Source organism: Mandrillus leucophaeus, unplaced genomic scaffold (assembly GCF_000951045.1).
Source record: "Mandrillus leucophaeus isolate KB7577 unplaced genomic scaffold, Mleu.le_1.0 Scaffold892, whole genome shotgun sequence".
In the NCBI taxonomy this organism is placed as follows: domain Eukaryota; kingdom Metazoa; phylum Chordata; class Mammalia; order Primates; family Cercopithecidae; genus Mandrillus; species Mandrillus leucophaeus.
This window is the reverse complement of record NW_012109719.1, coordinates 839,637-855,475: the sequence shown is the minus strand read 5'-3', so window position 1 is coordinate 855,475 and position 15,839 is coordinate 839,637. Positions and strand designations below refer to the sequence as shown.

General features: G+C 37.6%; 1 protein-coding gene across 2 annotated transcripts in view; it reads left to right on the top strand.

Moving 5' to 3' along the window:
- The window catches only part of GYS2 (glycogen synthase 2 (liver)), a 58,855-nt gene that overhangs the window by 6,764 nt on the left and 36,252 nt on the right, over nt 1-15,839 (top strand). The window contains exons 2-3 of one of the 2 annotated variants that reach the window (XM_011969472.1): nt 9,720-9,901; nt 14,184-14,375. In XM_011969472.1, the coding sequence (XP_011824862.1) occupies nt 9,720-9,901; nt 14,184-14,375 (374 nt within the window). The remainder of the gene's footprint in view (nt 1-9,719; nt 9,902-14,183; nt 14,376-15,839) is intronic. The other variant, XM_011969474.1, reaches the window with a different exon arrangement.

Genomic DNA, 15,839 nt, shown 5'->3' with positions numbered 1-15,839 from the left:
GGAGCAAAGTGTGCTTTGTAAATAGTAAAAACTGAGGCAAACTGTAGCACAAAGTGTGCTATATAAACAGTAAAAACTGAGGTAAAAATATATGGAGGGAAAATGTACCTGATAAATATAAACACATTGATATATAACATGTGTTTATATTTATCAGGTACATGTGACATTTTGTTACATGCATATAATGTGTAATGATCAAGTCAGGTATTTGGGGTATTCATCACCCCAATATTTATCATTTCTATGTGTTGGGAACATTTCAAGACCTCTCTTCTGGTATTTTGAAATATACAGTATATTGTTGTTAACTGTAATCACCCTACGTTGATATTGAACATCAGAACATATTCCTTCTATCTAACTGCCTGTTTGTTTCCATTACCCAATTTCTCTTCATCTCCCTTCCTCCCACAACGTACACACCCTTCTCTGCCTCTGGTATCTATCATTTACTCTCTTCCTGCATGACATCAACCTTTTTAGCTCTCACGTATCAGTGAGAACATGCAAAATTTGTCTTTCTATGCCTGGCTTATTTCACTTAATGTAATGACTTCCGGTTTCATCCATGTTACTGCAAATGACAGGATTTTATATTTTTATGGCTGAATAATATTCCATTGTGTGTATATACCACATTTTCTTCATTCATCCATTGATGGACACTTAGGTTGATTCCATATCTTTGCTAATGTGAATCGTGCTGCAATAAACAATGTGGTACTGGTATCTGTTTATTATTCTGAATTCTTTTCCTTTGGATAAATACCCAGTAATAGGATTGCTGGATCTTATGATAGTTCAATTTTTAGTTTTTTGATAAATCTACATACTGTTTTCCATAGTGGCTATACTAATTTGTATTCTTACGAATAGTGCCTAAGAGTTCCTTTTCCTTCACCTCCTTGCCAGCATGTGTTATTTATTTATTAATTTATTTAAATCACGACGATTCTAACTGGCATAAGCTGATATCTCATTGTGGTTTTGATTTGCATTTCCCAACGATTAGTAATGTTGAGCATTTCCCCATACCCATTGTGCATTTGTATGTCTTCTTTTGAAAAATGTCTATTCATATCCTTTGCCCATTTTTTAATGAGATTATTTGTTTTTCCACTGTTGAGTTGTTTGAGTTTCTTATATATTCTGGAGATTAATTCCTTGTCAAATGAATAGTATGCAAATATTTTCTCACATTCAACAGGTTGTCTCTTCACTCTGTTGATCATTTCCTTTACTGCTCAGATGTATTTTAGCTTAATATAGTCCCATTTGTCTATTTTTGCTTTGTTTCCTGTGCTTTTGAGGTCTTAGCCGTAAAATCTTTGCCCAAACAATGTCTTGAAGTGTCTCCCTTATGTTTTCTTTTAGTAGTTTTATAGTTTTGAGTCTTATATTTAAGTATTTAATCCATCTTGAGTTAATGTTTTATATGGCAAGAAATAGAGGTTGTATTAGGCCATTTTTGCATCACTATAAAGAAATATCTGAGGTTGAGTAATAATAAAGAAAAGAGGTTTAATTTGCTTATGGTTCCACAGGCTGTTTAGGAAGCATGGCACCCACATCTGCTTGGCTTCTGGTGAGGCCTCTGGAAGCTTTTATTCACATCAGAAGGCAAAGCAGAGAAGGCACATCACATGACAAGAGAAAGAGCAAAGGAGAGAAGAGGAAGATCCCAGACTTTCTTTCCTTCCTTCCCTTCCTTCCTTCCTTCCTTCCTTCCTTCCTTCCTTCCTTCCCTTCTTTCTTCCTTTTATTATTTTATTTATTTTCTTGAGACAGTCTCACTCTGTTGCCCACAATGGAGTGCAGTGGTACAATCTTGGCTCATTGCAACCTCCATCTCCTAGGTTCAAGTGATTCTCATGCCTTTGCCACCTGAGTAGCTGAGACTACCACACCTGGCTAATTTTTGCATTTTTAGTAGAGACGGGATTTCGCCATGTTGGCCAGGCTGGTTTTGAGTTCCTGACCTCAAGAGATCTGCCCACCTTGGCCTCCTAAAGTGCTGGAATTACAAGTGTGAGCCACCACAACTGGCCCCAGACTCTTTTAAACAGATATGTGAACTAAATGAGCAAGAACTCACTTATCACCAAGGAGATGATGCTAAGCCATTCATGAGGGATCCTATCCCATGATCCAACCACCTCCTGACAGGTCCCATCTCCAACATTGGGGATTACATTTTTTTTTGAGACTTATATGAAATATTTTAATTTTTAAAAATTATATATATATATATTTAATTTTTCCATAAGTTATTGGGGTACAGGTGATATTTGGTTACATGAGTAAGTTCTTCAGTGGTGATTTGTGAGATTTTGGTGCACGCATCACTTGAGCGGTATACTGCACCCTATTTGTAGTCTTTTATCCCTTACCCTCCTCCCACCCTTGCCCGCAAGTCGCCAAAGTCTATTGCATCATTCTTATGCCTTTGCACCCTTATAGCTTAGCTCCCACCTATCAGTGAGAACATACAATATTTGATTTTCCATTCCTGAGTTACTTTTAGAATAATAGTCTCCAATCTCATCCAGGTCACTGCGAATGCCGTTAATTCATTCTTTTTTTGTGGCTGAGTAGTCTTATATCATGTATACATACACCACAGTTTGTTTATCAACTCGTTGATTGATGGGCATTTGGGTTGGTCCCACGATTTTGCAATTGCGAATTGTGCTGCTATCACATGCATGTGCAAGTATCTTTTCCTGTAATGACTTCTTTTCCTCTGGGTAGATACCCACTAGTGGGACTGCTGAATCAAATGTAGTTCTACTTTTAGTTATTTAAGGAATTGTGACAGTTTTCCATAGTTGTTGTACTAGTTTACATTCCCACCAGCAATGTAGAAATGTTTCCTATTCACCACATCCATGCCAACATCTACTGTTTTTTGTTTTTTGATTGTGGTAATTCTTGCAGAAGTAAGGTGGTTATCTAATCAGGATAATGCTGGCCCCAGATAATAAGTTAGGGAGAATTCCTTCCTCTTTAATTTTTGGAAGAGTTTAGGGAGACTTGTCAGTTTTCTTTGAAAGTTAGGTAAAATTTGACTAGGTAATTTTAAAAGACCTGTCTTCAAGTTCTGAATTTTTTCTTCTGCTCGATCTAATCTATTGTTGAAGTTTTTGAATGCATTTTGTATTTCTTTCAATAAACTCTTCAGTTCCAGAATTTCTGTTTGGTTCTTTTTTATTGTTATCTATCTCTTGGGTAAATGTCTCTTTCATATCATGAATTATTCTTCTGATTTCTTTTTGTGTATCTGAGTTCTCTTGTGTCTCACTGAGCTTCCTTAATATCAACATTTTGGATTCTTTTTTCCAGAATTTTATAAATGTCTTCTTTTTTTTCCACTGGCGTATGTTGCTGAAGAATTATTAAATTCCTTTGGGGGTGTCATATTCCTTCACCTTTTTATGTTTATTTTGCTCTAGCATTGATATCCATGCATCTGGTGTAACGATTGCTGCTTCCAATTTTGTAAATTTGTTTTTGCAGGGGAAGACTTTTTCCTGAAGATATATCTTGGTGTTGATTGAGTAGGGCACGTTGGTTTTGATTTCTAGGTGCATACAGTAGCATAGTCTTCATATTATTTGTTTCAGTTGCCAACAGTATCAGCAGTGTCTGTGATTTTTTCAGTGGCTTAGGGTGCAGTTGTTAGTGAAGGTGGTGATGAAGTTGTGCTGGAGACAGGAACATCAGGTAGGCCAGTCCTTGGCCCCAGTGGTAGTGGTATGCCTAACATTCCTGTCCTTGGGCCCCAGGGCTGTATACACTGGCACTGATGGTAATGAGTCTAGTTGGGTTGATTCTTTGGCCTTCAGGCAGTTTGCTTGGGTGCCAGTAGTGGCCATAGTAGGCTGGGCTGGTGTGCGGGTCCTCAGGTTTCTAGGCAGTGGGTGTGGTGTGGGTGATGGCTGTAGCAACGGCAAGACAACTTTCTGGCTCCCAAGCAGTCTGTACTGGTGTTGCTGGTGGCTGCAAGGGCTGGAAGAGTCAATCTTCAGACCCACAGATGGCACATGCAGGTGGTGCCAGTTGTGATGGCAATGGCAGATTGGGTAGGCCCATCATCAGGCTTCTGGGAGGGGTGTTTAGGTACTAGTTGTGGTAGATAGGACAAGGCTGTCTTTGGTAGATGTAGTTAGCATCTACGAAAGGTTCCCAGACTGCTTGCTTAGGTATTGAGGAAGGCAAAACCAGGCTGGGTTTTCCTGTCCTCAGGCCACTCAATGGTGTATGTGAACACTGGCTGTCATACGCTGGAGTGCAGTGATCCTCAGGCCCCCAGCAGAATGCCCGAGTGAAGTAGTAGCTACTGCATTGCTGCCCTGCTCTTGATAGGGTGCAGGGTATGTTGCTTTCAGTGGCAGCAGCCATAAACGGGTGGCTTGTGAGCATGTGTTACAGCCCTAGATGGTGGTTGCAAGTGGGGTAGCATTTTCTTTGGGAGCTTGTAAATGTGTAACAGCCCTGCTACGGGGGGTGGAGGAGTCCACTTCTAATGACACACATTTTATCCCTGGTGACAGCAGCCAGCAGTAGCACTCAGCTGTGGGTGGGGAATGTCAACAGGGCTTCAGGGATGGGGAGATGCAGATGATGTTGGGGTCTGAGGAAAGATGTCATCTAGGTGGGGGTTGGGCTCTCAAAATGGCACCTTGCTGCTCAGAAATGGGGATGGCAGGGGTGGGACCCAGTGAGAGCTCCTTCTCTGGAGCAATGCCTTTGTGTGATTGCTGGGCAATTCCTTATGTGTGTCTCAAGGCCTGCATGGTCAAGGAACTCTCCTGTGGCTAGGATTGCTGGAGTCCATAATGCAGATGTGGACCACTGGGAGTCAGTCACTTACCTTTCCATGAACTGGGGAGCCTCTCTGGCCTCACAGAGGAAGCCTACTGGATAGGCTTCCTTGCTTCCCTCCCCTTCATTGCCTTAGATGCTTCCTGTCACTTCTCTGTTGAATTCCAGAATTCTCTCTTATGTGGGATTTTCTACTTACTATTTTGGTTCTTTGTGGAGGAGGCGAGTATCAGATGCCTTTAGTCAGTCATCTTGAAGCCCCTTCCCTTGAAATTTTTAAAGCTATATGTTTTTATTTCTAATAGACTGAGAGAGCATAATCATAGTTTACACACTCCAAGGCTATATGGGGAACTATCTGAAGGCCTCAGCTGAGTAAAAGAAGTAGCAAATTAATTAACTATGTTTATCTTTTCATTTCCTTTCCCAAATCAAATCATTTGTTTCTTCAAATAAAGAATTTCTATTCCCCTTTATGTTCTTTAGTAAATAAAAGTGTTAGCATCTACCAAAGTGTATATGAATTTGAAATACATAATCTAGCAAACAAGAATGTTTTAAGATCTCTGAGCAAGATGAATAGTTGCAAATAAAAAGAGTATTCAAGGATAAAGCATGTAAATAAAACATCTAATAAACATGTACCATCAGAAACTTATGGTATATTCTCCTGGAGAAGATGAAGAAAATAAGTCTACAGAAGAGGATAAATTCTTTGGAAATTTTGCATTTTTGTGGATAGTGGTTTTGAAGAAAGCTTAGATATATTTAAATATGTTGCTAAGATGTGACTCCCACACTTTAAAGAAAAGTTCTTCATTTTAGTTGCCCTTGTAAATTGGCTAAATTTATTTTTCCTCAACGAATAATTTTGATGGTTTCTAAAATCGTCCAGAATTTGAGGAAATACTTAGGTGTAGTAGATAACATCAATTTATGTTAACTTAGATTTATTGTTGGATGGTTAAGTGCATCATGTCTGTTCTTGTCCAGTCTAAAAGTTTCTGCTTGCAAGTTTTATATATCCTCCTCATGTGTTCTGTTCTGTCCTCATCACATGGCATTTGAACCGTGGTTTGATAGTGTCCTTATTATCAGACTCTGCTCAATGACAGTTTAAACTTTTTTTGATACAGTAAAAAACTTTTCCTTAAAGATGAAATTCTTAAGGACAACTACCTTGTGTAGACTCATATGAAAATTGCTTGGATTTTGGAGTTACTTTAGCTCTTCTCTTTTGTAAATTAATGAATCCTATGGTACCATATAATAGCATCAACATTTGCCTTTTGTGTCTCACCTTTCAAAGGGCAATTTTCCAAAAAGTATATTTTGCACGGCTCAGGCTTAAAGTAATGTCTCCAGATGTCGTTCTACCTTGTGACCACTGATTGTGACTATTGGTAAGATTTACTGTGTAAAGTATAAGTTACTGGAATAATCTATTTAAGAAATATAGTAGCTATCAAAACCTGTAGTCTGATGAATTGGAATATGTTTTGAAAGACAGCAGTGAAAAATGAGAAGTAATATATAAGTAATAAAATTGCTCTTTGCAATTGAGTTGAAGATTGATGCCAGGATCTTATTACCTCCAGGATTTCACAAAGGACTTCTTGAGTCATTCCGTTGCTCTAGCTCATGAACAAAGTATTGCTCAAGTAATTGACAGACTAATTTGTGTATTCTCACATGTGATTATTGTTTAGCGCTGTCACGGGAAATATCCTGCCTAAGTTTACTGGAGGTCTTCCTCCCCTTACCCCTCCCTATATCCTTCTACCTGGTTATCCTTTTTAATCCTATTACTCTTTCCTTGCACACTCTACTCCAGTTTAGAGCCTGGGCTCTAACCATTACCTCTGCCTAAAAATTTCTCTTCATGACATCCATTTGCCCAATTTCTTCACCTTTTGTAATTACCCCATTGAATGACATTTTACTTGCTCAATTTTTGCCTTTCCAATCAGATCTAATTTATTTTATATTTTTAAAATTTATTTATATATATTTAGGAAGTATGTACTAGTTCATTATCATGCTGTTTATAAAGACATACCCAACACTGGGTAATTTATAAAGAAAAGCATTTAATTGGCTCACTGTTCCACAGGGCTGGGGAGGCCTCGGGAAACTTACAATCATGGCAGAAGGAGAAACAAACATGTCCTTCTTCACGTGGCAGCAGCAAGTAGAAGTACCAAGCAAAAGGGGGAAAAGCCCCTTATAAAACCATCAGATCTTGTGAGAACTCACTATCATGAGAAGAGTATGAGTGTAACCTCTTCTATGATTCAGTTACCTCCCTCCAAATCCCTCCCACAACATGTGAGGATTATGGGAACTACAATTCAAGATGAGATTTGGGTGGGGACACAGCCAAGCTGTATCAGGGTATAAGATCAGGTTTCTTACATGCATATGTTGCATAGTGGTGAAGTCTGAACTTTTAGTGGACCATCACCTGAAAAGTGAACATTGTGTCCAATCTATAGTTTTTCAATCCTCACTGTACTCTTATCCTCCCATCTTTCTTTAGTATCAAGTGTCTATTATTTCATTCTATATGTCTATGGGTACCCATCGTTTAGCTCCCACTTAGCTCTCACTAAGTGAGAACATACTGTGTTTGACTTTCTGTTTCTGAGTTATTTCACTGCGGGTAATGTCCTCCAGTTCTATCCATGTTTCTACAAAAGACATGATTTCATTCTTTTTTATGGTTAATAGATATATATTAACATATTAATATATACATATATAAATACACACATATACACCACATTTTCTTTATCCAATCATCCATTGATAGACATTTAGGTTGATTCCACATCTTTGCTATTGGAAACAGTGCTACTTTGAACATACTAATGCAGATATCTTTTTAAATATGATTTCTTTCACTTTGGGTCCATACTCAGTAGCAGGATTGCTGGATCGAATGGTAGTTCTGTTTCTAGTTCTTTCAGAAATCTTCATACTGTCTTTCATAACGTTTGTACTAATTTACATTCTTACCAACAGTGTATAAGCATTTTCTTATCTTCACATCCTCACCAACATCTGCTGTTTTTAAACTTTATAATGATAGCCATTCTGACTGGCATAAGGAGGTATCACATGGTGGTTTTAATTTGCATTCTATGATTATTAGTGATGATGAGCATTTTTTTCACATTTATTTGCCACTTGTATGTCTTCTTTTGGAAAATGTCTGCTCAGGACCTGAGCTCACTGTGTTTGTCAGGCTTCTCTAGAGAGACAGAAAAAATAGGAGAAACATAGGTAGTAGGTAGGTAGGTAGATAGATAGATAGATAGATAGATAGAGACAGACATAGACATATATATAGATATAGATTACTCTGTGGATTCGGTCTTTTGTGGTGCAGAAGCATTTTAGTTTATTTAAGTCCCATTTGTCTATTTTTGCTTTTGTTGTGTTTATTTTTGAGGACTTGCTCATAAATTTGTTGCCTAGGCCAGGTCTAATTTTTAATCCTCTTTTAGAGCCTGTCTTTCCCTCCAAGCTAAATATTATTTTACCCCCATTTGACACATGAGCTAATTGAGACTTCTATCAGTTAAGTAAGTTGACTAGTTCAATATAAGTTGTTTCTAATTTTTTGCCATTATAATGCTTCAGTAAACATCCTTTTCACACTCTCCTTAATTTTCCCCCAGGTCAATTTTCTATATGTGGACTTACTGGATCCAAGGGTGTGCATATTTTCCAAATGTATCCATATTTTCTGGCTTTGTGTTTTAATAGAGGTAGCAGCAATATCAGAGGGGAGAATTAAGCAATGATTCTAGTGTAGCAGGACAAGCTGCAGACTAAACCCCTCAGACACCGAGTTAAAGAAGGAAGGGCTTTATTAGGCTGGGAGCTTTGGCAAGACTCACATCTCCAACAACTGAGCTCTCCGAGTGAGCAATTCCTGTCCCTTTTAAGGGCTTACAACTCTAAGGGGGTACATGACTGGGGGCTGCATGCACCGGTAATCAGAGTGGAACAGAGCAGGACGAGGATTTTCACAATGCTTTTCCATACAATGTCTGGAATCTATAGATAATATAACCGATTAGGTATGGGTTCGATCTTTAACCAGGCCCGGGGTGTGGCGCCAGGCTGTCTGCCTGTGAATTTCATTTCTGCCTTTTAGTTTTTACTTCTTTCTTTGGAGGCAGAAATTGGGCATAAGACAATATGAGGGGTGGTCTCCTCCCTTACTAGGAAGGGAGAAATACCATGTGAGAATGAAATATGTATCTGTGTTATTGGATTTGACATCAGGGTTGGACCAAGCATCTTCTATGAACATCTATACGCACTTTCTCCTTATCAAAAGGTACCTTAGTTGGTGCTTTAAAAGATAAATGACTATTTAGCTTAGGAGATTTCCTCATAATTGAAAACCACAGCAGCTGTTATTTGAACATGCCTGAGCCCCTTCTGGACCACTGTCAGAGAAGGAGGAAGAGAGGTGAAAGTGATTTCTGATGCTGAAGGCATGTATGATGACAATGGGTATTTGTCCTAACTTTGACACTACAAAGTGACTGGAGCTTTAAGCAAGTTAGTGTTTTGCTACAATTGTCTTTTCAGACTTTTTTTTGAAGTATTTTACCTCTTTGCTGCTGCCAGCCTGCTGTTCTTTCACATGTACCTGGAAGGGACTTTAAAATACGCACGGAATTGAACAAAGCAGTAACCGTTCGTTGGTGTCCCTTAACAATATATTAAACACTATTCTTTTTGAAAGGTAAATAAATCCTTGGGCTTAGTGGATCCTAAATGCTAATTTAAAAATCTGAACTCATTTTCATCCCTTTTCACTTTGAACGAATCGCTAACCTGAATGATAATGGAAACTTTTTTCCTTTTAACAGTTGGAGGCATCTATACTGTGATTCAGACAAAGGCCAAAACAACAGCAGATGAATGGGGAGACAACTATTTTCTGATAGGTCCATATTTTGAGCATAATATGAAGACTCAGGTGGAACAATGTGAACCTGTAAATGATGCTGTCAGAAGAGCAGTGGATGCAATGAATAAGCATGGCTGCCAGGTAAAGGAACTGACACTTACTTGGCAATTCTCAGTAAACTTATGGGAACAAAGACTGCAATTAACATGAACTCACAAGAGAAGACCATTCACCTACTTAGAGAAAAATAGTAGGTTTGTGAGAAAGATAATGAACTTCCTTTTAAATGGATTGCATTTGAGACACCTTGTGAAAACCAAGGAGGAAGGATAAGTGGTTTGGAGTTCAGCAGAAGCTATAGTGTAAACATGTTTTTGAGGAAGTCATTTGTACATAAACTGAAGTCAGGAGTGTTGTTAAAATTATTCCGTGGAAATGTTTAGACATGGAGCAAAGGTTTTCAACCAACCCTTGTGGAATGTCAGCATGTTAGGGCATCTACATTAAAAGAAGCTAGATATTGCAAATGTAGAAGCAAAGCTAATGATGTAGAACCAAGGATGTTCATGTCTTAATCCTCAGAAGCTGTGAATATGCTACCTTTTATAGCAAATGGAATATTGCAGATGTGATTAACTCAGAGATTTTGAGAAGGGGAGATAATCCTGAATTATCTAGGTGGGCCCAAAGTAAACATAAGGGTCCTCATAAGAGGGAGGCTGTAGAATTAGAATCAGGCAGGAGATGTGACAATGAAAGCAGAGGTTGAAGGGTGCTACTTTGTAGATGGAGGAAGAGGCCACAAGGAATATAGGTGGCCTATAGAAGTAAGAAAAGGCGGCCAGGCACGGTGGCTCATGCCTGTAATCCCAGCACTTTGGGAGGCCAAGGCGGATGGATCACCTGAAGTCAGAAGTTCAAGACCAGCCTGGTCAACATGGTGAAACCCCTGTCTCTACTAAATATGCAAAATTAGCCGGGTGTGGTGGCAGACATCTGTAATCCCAGCTACTTGGGAGGCTGAGGCAGGAGAATCACTTGAACCCGGGAGGTAGAAGTTGCAATGAGCCGAGATTGTACCATTGCACACCAGCCTGGGCAACAAGAGTGAAACTTCATCTCCAAAAAAAAAAAAGAAGTAAGAAAATAGATTCTTCCTTGGAGACTACACCTGGAATGTGGCTCTATCAATACACTGACTTTAGTCTATTTTGAACGACTGACTTCAATATCTGTAAGATAATAAATTTGTTTTAAGCCACTAGGCTTCCGGTAATTTGTTACAGCTGCAATAGGAATTGTGATATCAAATCAAGGGAGGAGAGAATTTTAAGTATGAAGAAGGGATTAAGTCAACAAAGGATTGATCCAGGGTCTGCTAGGTTTGGTAATATTTGGGCCATTTGTAACATAGGTAAGTACAGTTTCAGAAGAGAAAGGAAGGTTAAATCTCATTTCAATGGGTTAAAGAATAAACAAGTGGTAAGAAAAAAGATACAGAAGTTGTGATTACGAGATTTTTCTATGAAGATAAAATATAATAAAGTAGTTGCAGAATGACATGGTTTTGAGAATTGGTGTGCTATTAAATATGGGTAAGACCTGAGCAAGTTTATTTGCAAAAGGGAAATACCTAGCAGACAGGGAAAAGCTAAAAGCTCAGAATAAATGGAAGATTGAAGAGAGTAAAGTCACTGAGAATGGGGAAGGGAACAAGATCCAAAGCAATACTGAAAGAATCATTTTTCACTTGTCTCACTCAAACAGGAAACAAGGATATCTGCAAATACTAGATACAAGTTAATGAAGAATTCAGGCCAATCTTACCCAATGTTTTTGATGATCTTACTGAAGCAGGTGTTAAAGGTCATTTTATGAGAATTAAGAGGCAAATGTAGAAACTAGGGAAGTTCAAGAAAGAAGTTCTGAAAAAGTGTTCAAGGAATTTTTGGACATGTTTGAGATGTAGTCATGACTTTATAGTGGCACAAATACACACGTGTCTGACTTAGTCCAGGAGAGATCTGCAGTCTGAGTGACGGTGCAGGAAGTAGAATAGATGAAGATCCAGTGTTGTTTAATTTCACCATTCATACAGTGGGTCAACGTAGCCCAAGAATAGAAGGTAATTGTGAAAGTGATTGAATTAATAGTTTAATTGATGGGCCATTGCATTAGAATATATAGAAAAGGAAGGAATTAAATAAGGAATAGACAGGAAAGTAAGCAAAGCCAGAAAGAAGATGGTAATGTAGGACAAAATGGAGGGTTATGGGAACCGGAGATCTTAAAGGGGAGAAAGAAAGAATATATACACTGGCAGAAACAGAGTGACAGAAATGGAAGTACAAGAGTTCTAACTGGGTAGCAGAATGCCGAAGTGGAATATTTTAGAGAAGAAACAATTTGGGATTTGACAAGGAAAGAATGCAGTCATGATCTTGAGTAGCTGAAAGCAGATTGACATGAAAGTCTTTTAAGTCCATAAGGTCAAGTAACCATGAGGTTAAGTGTGCAGGATAAAAAATATGGCCTTTGAAGTTGCTTAGGATAAGGTCAAAAAGTAACCTTATCTTTGTTGAGCACGGAAAGGTAATATTTTTGGATAGCATACATTTCAAAGGTGTTTTATGTGTAAATAAAGAATAAGGCTTTAAAAGTTTCAGTAGAATTTTAAAAATCAGTAACTTTCCTTCCTACTCATCCCAGGAATATAGTTTCTGGGGGTGCAAAAATGTGAAGTGTTCACTTGAGATGCTGTGTGGGTAGTGGTGTCTAGGAGGTGCACGCAAGGTTTAAGGAGTGGAATGTATAATTTACAAGGGAACGTGAGATCCCAAAGAGTACCAGAAAACATTTCTTAGTGAAGGCAGCATAGAGAATGTTAGAAGTGTGATAGAACAATGCCTATTGTACTATCAGGATGCAAATAAAGGAGATGTTAGAAGGGGCTTGCATTTGAAGTTCCTGTAAAGGAGGAGGTAGATGAGAAACACAGTGGAACTGACTGGTCTCAAGACTACATGGCCTCCTAGTGTAGGGATATTTTCATGTTGCAGCCAAGAACTGACTGGAGGTCAGTACCAATTGGCTTACATTCTCTATTTGTGTAATAGTTTCAGCTCTTCTTTATAATCTTAGCTTATGTATCATCTGGCACATATTAGGCAGTCAGTAAACATTATATAGTAATATTACATGTTATTCACAGTGTTAAAATACATGAAGCAATGAATTTCCGAAGGAGAAAAACTATTGAAAAGTTGTTTGGGGCTCAGGAAAATTTCATCTTAAAAGGAAACAGTGGCAGGATAAACACTGAATTATAAAGGAAGCAACTGAAACACAATGAGGGTCTTTCAAGGTTGACCAAGGAACAGATGGGTGAGAAGCATCCCCACACATGTCTGGGTCCCCTGGTAGGAAATGATCAAATTGGGCTTTGAAGTCCTGCAAAATTCAGCCATGGGTGGAGTCATAAGTGCCAACATGTAAGCGATATGAATATATTTTATTTTCTAGAGAAGCCTGGATCCACATTCAAAGAGACTCTTAGCCTCTGCTGAGTTCCAGAAAGGGTTTGAAGTGGTTTATGAGGTTGTATATCATGTAATAGGAGAATAAACATAAAATAAAAATTAAGACAAAAGAACAAGTAAATTGCTGTAGAAATATGGAGACAAAAAAGGGAGTTAAAACTTGGATATTCAAGTGATGATATACACACAATTGGGAAAAAAATGAGAGCGCTAATCCATTAAAACTTGCAGAAGATAAAACATTGAGGAATCAACGTCAATTTGAAGATTGTAATAGAATTATACTTTGAGCTGCTAGATTAAAGAGATAATGTATCTAGGGCAATGTGTTTAGTTAAACCTCTGACGGCAACCATATTGGGAAACATTTTACATCACTTTTTTTTGATAGGAATAGCCAGATAAATCATACATATTGGTCTACAGAAATAGCTTTTTCTTCTAGCAGGAAATATTGTTAGTCCTGTTCCATAAAAGAAAATAAGTGACACTGGAGCCATTATATCCAACTACCCAGGTTTTCAGAGATACAAAGCATTTCATGGCTCTGTCATAAAAGCAGAGACTGTAATATTAAACCCTATGAGTTCAAGGTCACAAGCGAGTAACTAAAGACAGATGAACAGAGATTACATGATCTAGATACATTGTTTTTAAATTTAATGAAGAGCAAGAATTTGGAGATTCTAGAAGAATGGATTTATGCCCATTCCAGCTTGAGGCTCAAACAGCAAAGACTATATGTTATCAGTATTCTTTTCTAAGTAGCTTGTTTAATCTGCCATTGAGTACTACATAAAGTTTATATCCTCAGAGTGCAAATACGTTGTCCTGTCTTGCATGACTTAATATCACTACGTGGCTATGTGTTCTTTATATGACAGGTGCATTTTGGAAGATGGCTGATAGAAGGAAGTCCTTATGTGGTACTTTTTGACATAGGCTTTTCAGCTTGGAATCTGGATAGGTGGAAGGGTGACCTCTGGGAAGCATGCAGTGTCGGCATTCCTTATCATGACCGAGAAGCCAATGATATGCTGATATTTGGATCTTTAACTGCCTGGTTCTTAAAAGAGGTATGGTTTATTATATAGTGATACAACAGAGGAACAGCACAACTGCTTTCAGTGCCTAAAAATGATCCCATGATCTTTAAATGAAGGAAATTTTGAGATGATGCCATTATGGCTTGTCCTAATACAATTGAAAGAAATCTGAGAAAATGTTGAGCATTCTGGAAATTAAATGCCAGCCTTTGGAACAGTGTAATAATGATACTTATTACTATTTACCTCATGTCAAATTTAAATGGCATGATGTGTGTCAAACACCCAATTATATTGCCCGATATATAGATGATACTTAATATACATGCAAGAAAAACATGAAGTATAGAATCCTAAGAGTAGCAAATAGCTTAAGAAGCTATTTGTTTAATAAGCTCTCCAAGTGATCCTGATGTACACTACATGTGATAACCACTGTTTTAAGTTAACGCTCCAAATTTCCCAATTCTCTGCTCAGCCTTCTTGAATGCTGGTGTTTTGCTCTTTTCTCTATTAAGGAAATGAATTCTCACAGTGGAGTCAGTGTGAATGTTAATATTTTGTAAGGGCAAACAAAATAAGCTGTCTCTTTGTAAGGCAAAGAAACGGATGCCCACCTGATTTGGAACTAGACCCTGGGGTGGAATTATACCCCGATCTTCAGTGTGTTGCAAAGGTGCGATTTGATTTAAGGCATGTTTTTTATTAGCCTCTTTCTCTCTAATTCCATATTCTTAATAATATATCAGTTAAATTTTGTTGCCTTCAAGAAAAAGAAAACCCAAATAAGATATTTTCAAAACATGAAATCGTTTATTATTTATTCTAAAATGATGTAATGGTATTTTATCTTTGTTTCTCAAAATCAAATATGCAAATACACACATGAAAATCATTGTAGGCTTTTAGAGTTTTCAAGTCATCGAGAATCCAAGTACTATTTATTAGAAAAAAATGATATTGTAAAAGTCACTTTTTCTTCATATGCATTTTTTTCATTATGATTGCTATATAGTTTTAAGCAACATTTGCTTTTCCATAACTGGGCCACTACAAATAAAGAAGACATTTTTATATTTTTATAGAAGTCTCTTCCTGGCCATTCCTTCAGCAAACATCAAAATGTACACAATAAATAAACACAAGTCTAGTCAATTAAAAAAAATTCAAGTAGTTTTTAAAAAGTAAACTTGTAAGTGAGTAGTCCCAATTGATTCAGCTGTTCAGTGATATCTTTAAGAATTTATTTATTCATCCAGTCAATAAATATTTTTTGAGTGCCTACTTTGCATTTATTCCATTTATTTCTTAATATTCATTACCTGTCATTAATATTAGTATTTATTCTTCTGTGGATACAAAAAATCTGCTCCATCACTGAAAGAGAGGATTAAGATATAAAAATGTATGGGGTTAATGAACATGCCACTGAATCCTGTACTTATCCTTGCTAAATATTCATGCTCTATGTTTAGATTCCTTTAAATTGTAAAA